This window comes from Tupaia chinensis, unplaced genomic scaffold (genome assembly GCF_000334495.1).
Source record: "Tupaia chinensis unplaced genomic scaffold, TupChi_1.0 Scaffold000132_1, whole genome shotgun sequence".
Taxonomy (NCBI): domain Eukaryota; kingdom Metazoa; phylum Chordata; class Mammalia; order Scandentia; family Tupaiidae; genus Tupaia; species Tupaia belangeri.
In genome coordinates, this window is record NW_006159601.1 from 1,903,516 (window position 1) to 1,908,140 (window position 4,625).

Below are 4,625 nucleotides of genomic sequence, written 5' to 3' on the forward strand. Positions count from 1 at the left end.
GCAGTCACCTCAGCAGGCCACACAAGGGGCCTCAGGCCAGACGCCACAGCTCTTCCACTCGCAGACTCTCACAACTGCACCTTTGCCGGGCACGACCCCCCTGTACCCCTCCCCCATGACCCCTATGACCCCCATCACTCCTGCCACGCCTGCCTCAGAGAGCTCTGGGATCGTCCCACAGCTGCAGTGAGTACTTGGGGCCCTATGTCTCTTCTTTGCTCTGTACAGCCATGTGGTTGCTCTTTTAAGGTGGATCGAATTAGATGTAACTGGCACTAATGGTAATTTAGTTCTCACTTCAGAAAGGGAAGCAACGCTAGCTCAGTGACTCAGTGCCCTTGGCTGAAGGCTTCCTTAACATTTTCAGAAACTTGCTCACTTGTGTTTGTAAACTTTGGTCAGACATTCAGCCTGGGCTTTTTTGTTACTACAGATGCTTCCTGTGGCTCATCTGCTGAATCACATCCCCATGTAGTCTCTGTCCGTGGTCACAAGGCTCTGTGGTCCAGTGTCATGGTTCTGCTGTCACATGCCCACGGCAGTTTCTGTCCATGGTAGTAGTAGTTGGGCTCTGTGTCACTGTGTCGTGGTTCTGCTGAGTTGCTTCCTCGGGCAGTCTGTCCATGGCAGTGGTAGTTGGGATCTGTGGTCGCCCTGTCGTGGCTCTGCTGAGTTGCGTCCCATGTAATCTCTCTCCACGGTTGCCATTGTCAGTGGTTCAGTGGTCTTGTGTCCCTTCATTTTTGCTGCAGGGGCTAAACATAAATCTTTGAAGAGCTGCGTCCTTAGCACAAGGTGAGGGTGGCTTGTTCTTATCCTATATGGCATTCTACCTTAAACGCAGTGCGTTCAATCGGTAATCTTGGTATACATGAGAAGTGTGTACCAAGCCACTACATCGCTTTGGCTTTTTGTGCAGTTGTCCTCCACTTTCCTCCTCCCTTTGGCGATAGTGTTTCTCTTTGCACCTCATCATCTTGTTAAGTACGTGGTTGTCATTCATCAGCCATCTCTGATCATTTTTGTAGCTAAGTGACATGTAGACAGCCCTGTTGTTATGGAGAGACCCAGATCGTGTCTCCACTGTTTGGTTTGATCCCACACAAAAATATAGGCTTAAAATTTGAGTTTGCTGTGTTTACATTTTTATTAAAATTTCTAGGGAAGTTGTTTTTCACTCTGTTTTTTTTTTTTTTTTTTTCTTTTTTGGAGAGGTTTTTGCTATAGGGCATGTGTGCTTGCCAGAAAGACAGAGAGAGACAGAGAGATAGAAAGCGAGAAATCACCTGCCAGGGGGGATGGCCACGCCGCAATCCCTTCTCCTCCATTCTCTTCTTGTGATCTTAGGCACGCACGCACACACGCCTGGCGTGAGTTTAAGTCACTGGGTCTGGGACACGAACCACGGTCAGCTACATGGGAGTTCAGTGACATAGTCATTACGCTAACTGCTGGTCCCGATCCCACACAATTTTAAAAACAAAATAATTTTAATTTTAATGATAGTAGTCTCACATGCTTGTCTGACTCTCATGGGCATTTAAATTGGCGTTTCTGTTTAAATCACAAACTGTAACCTGTTCGGGTCAGGTGTTTGTTTCTTGGCTGTGTCTTAGTCTTTCTCAGAATGCATAGAGCATTCAGTCAGCACATATCTGCTGTCCTGCTAAGAGCCTTACTGTGAGGGAATTCGGTGGCCTCTGAATCTTGTCGGCTTATGAAGAATTAAGCTAAATGAGTAGCAGTTATATGACTGAGTTTGGAATGGATGCACCGACATTGACCTGATACAGGTCATAGGTGGGTGAATGCTAAAGGTAGGTATGTGCACAGTGGTGGCTAACAGGAAGTAGATGGCGTAGAAAGGAAGATACCAGGTTGATCAACCTAGTCTGCTTTACTGCTTTGTCTCAAAAGGCTTCTGTCCCCCTTTCAACAAAACTGTGAGCCATCAAGTTTTCAGAACCTGATTTCTTCGTTTATTTTTATTTTAAGGGTTTTGGCATAGGGCTCATGTACTCGACAGAGAGGGAAAGTGAGAAATCATCCCCCAGGGAAGATAGCCATGCCACAATCCATTCTTCTCCATTCTCCACGGGATTCAGGGCATGCACTCACATGTACCCACCATGATTGTCAGGCTTCTGGGTCTGGGACTCAAACTGCAGATAACTTCTTGGGAGTCCAGTGCCTTTAGCCACCACACCATCTGCTTTCCCTGAAGTATGGCACTAATGAGCCAGAACCTAGAGGCTATGATTTTAAAGTCTGGAATCAGTATTCTCAAAATGGTGAGGGACCAGCAGTTAGCGTAATGGCTATGTCGCTGGACTCCCATGTAGCCAGCCGTGGTTCGAGTCCTGGACCCGGTGGCTTAAACTCACACCGGGCGCATGTGCGTGTGTGCCCAAGATCCCAAGAGGAGAATGGAAAAGAAGGGATTCTGGCATGGCCATCCCCCCTGGGGGGTGATTTCTCGCTCTGTGTCTCTCTGTGTCTCGCTCTGTCTGGCGAGCGCACGCGCCCTATAGCAAAAACCTCTCCAAAAAAAAAAAGAAGGAGAGAAAATGGTGACATTCTATGACAGTTGATTGCAGTCAAAGAGAGTTGCCCATTTCCAAACAGAAAAATACAGGCTTAAAATTTGAGTTTGCTGTGTTTACATTTTTATTAAAATTTCTAGGGAAGTTGTTTTTCACTCTGTTTATTTTAGCAATAATTCATACTATGACTTAATAACACTGAGAAATGAAAATGGTCATTGGATCCAGATGATAATGATGATATCTGTTTATTCTGATTTACTGAGGGTGAATCAGAAGAAAAAAAGGCAGGTTTTCCCTTTTCCAAAGATATTGAATTCTTGTTCTTCTAAAAGAACAATTATTCCAAAAGGACTAAGAAAGTCCCACCTGCTTGTTCTCATCGTAAATAGTGACTGTGGGATGGGAGTGGAGTGTTGGTAGAAGTGGACCAGAATTGAGGTGGATTAAGTGAAGACTAAGCATAATGACAGGCAGACCCTGATCCTGGCTCTGCCACTGGGAGTCATGTGCGCCCTGAGCACTCTAGCCTCAGCACCTTTATCTGATCGTGGGAATGGCAGTTGTTACTACCTTGAAGTGCATTGTGAGTTTTAAAGTGGAGGGTCTTTGTAAAATGCTTAGCGTAGTATGTGGTACTTGTTAACCACTTTATAAATGTCAGCAATTTAAAAAAATTAAAGCCTCATGGAAGAATTACATTCCTAGATAGTCATCTAACACTTCTTCTTATAGAAGTTAAATGATTTAAATGATCATGTTTCTTTTCAAATTTCTTGCAGAAATATTGTATCCACAGTGAATCTTGGTTGTAAACTCGACCTAAAGACCATTGCACTTCGTGCCCGAAATGCTGAATATAATCCCAAGGTCAGAATTGTTTGTTTGTTTTTTAAATTTTCCAGGGGCTCCGTGCTTTTGCTAGTGATAGAGGAAACCTAGAAGGCACCCCCCAGGGGAATGGCCATGCTGCGGCCTCCTCTCCATTTCTCCCTCCTCTCAGGATTTTGGGCACCATGCGCACATGAATGCGATTTGAACTGCACAGTTAGCTAGCTAACCCCAGAGCTATTTTAATGTATTTCTAACTATATGATGACACAGGAATTTACTTCTTAAAGTTCCTAAATCAGAAAGTTTTGCATTCCACTTAAATTTCTTGACATCAACAAAAAAGAGTCCAGCGTAAAATGAGTGGGGTTTGTCATTTTGGATGCTCAGATTCCAACCTTCAGCTCACTAAGAACACAGTAGTCTGCAGTAAAACCAGTTGACATAAATGTTATATTGAGGATTGTGGCAGGTTGAAGATAATATGTAGTATCAGTCAATTCATGTTTTGAAAATATGTAGGAGAATCACAAAGGAGGCATGTGGGTGAGACGAGATTGTCCAAGAAGTCCACCGTTCCAATGGTGCAGCAGCAGTGCGAAAGCCCTGCAAGGCTGGAAATAGGCTGACTGCGGGTTCGGATCCCTAGGCCAGGTTGGGAACATGCAGGGGCATGGTTTACCCAGGACCCTGAGGAGCCGGGAAGCAGACTGACGTGACGAGACCCTGTTGAGGGTGTGTCTCTCTCTCCCCCTCTCTTCCCTCTCCTCCCCTCCCCCCTCTCTTGCTCTCTCCCCTCTCCTCCTTCTCCTCCTTCTCTCTTGCTTCTTCCTTTCCCTCCCTTTTTCCCACCTTCTCTCCCCCTTTCCCTTTCTTTTCCTTTCTCTCTTCATCACATGCATGCACACACCACACATTCTATAGCATTAACAAAAATTAAAGTTGAGTAATAAGTACAAGAGGTTTATTATATTTTTCTACCTTTATTTATTTATTTTTTGTATTAAAAATATTAGGGGTAAGGAACATAAGATTTTAAGATACCAGCCTTAGTACTAATGTGTGTTAAAGATTTTTTGGTTTTTATTTTTTTATTTTATTTTATTTTTTTTTTTTTGGAGAGTTTTTTTTGCTATAGGGTGCCTGCGCTCGCCAGACAGATAGAGAGAGACATAGAGACAGAAAGCGAGAAATCACCCCCCAAGGGAGATGGTCACGCCGCAATCCCTTCTCCATTCTCCTCTTGGGATC

The 4,625-nt window shown here is 44.5% G+C and overlaps 1 protein-coding gene across 1 annotated transcript in view; it reads left to right on the plus strand.

Annotated features, from left to right (window-relative positions):
• The window catches only part of TBP (TATA-box binding protein), a 21,649-nt gene that overhangs the window by 7,124 nt on the left and 9,900 nt on the right, over window positions 1–4,625 (plus strand). The window contains exons 4-5 of the mRNA XM_027770412.1: window positions 1–186; window positions 3,326–3,413. The exon at window positions 1–186 is cut by the window's left edge and continues 14 nt beyond it. Coding sequence (XP_027626213.1) covers window positions 1–186; window positions 3,326–3,413 — 274 coding nt within the window. The remainder of the gene's footprint in view (window positions 187–3,325; window positions 3,414–4,625) is intronic.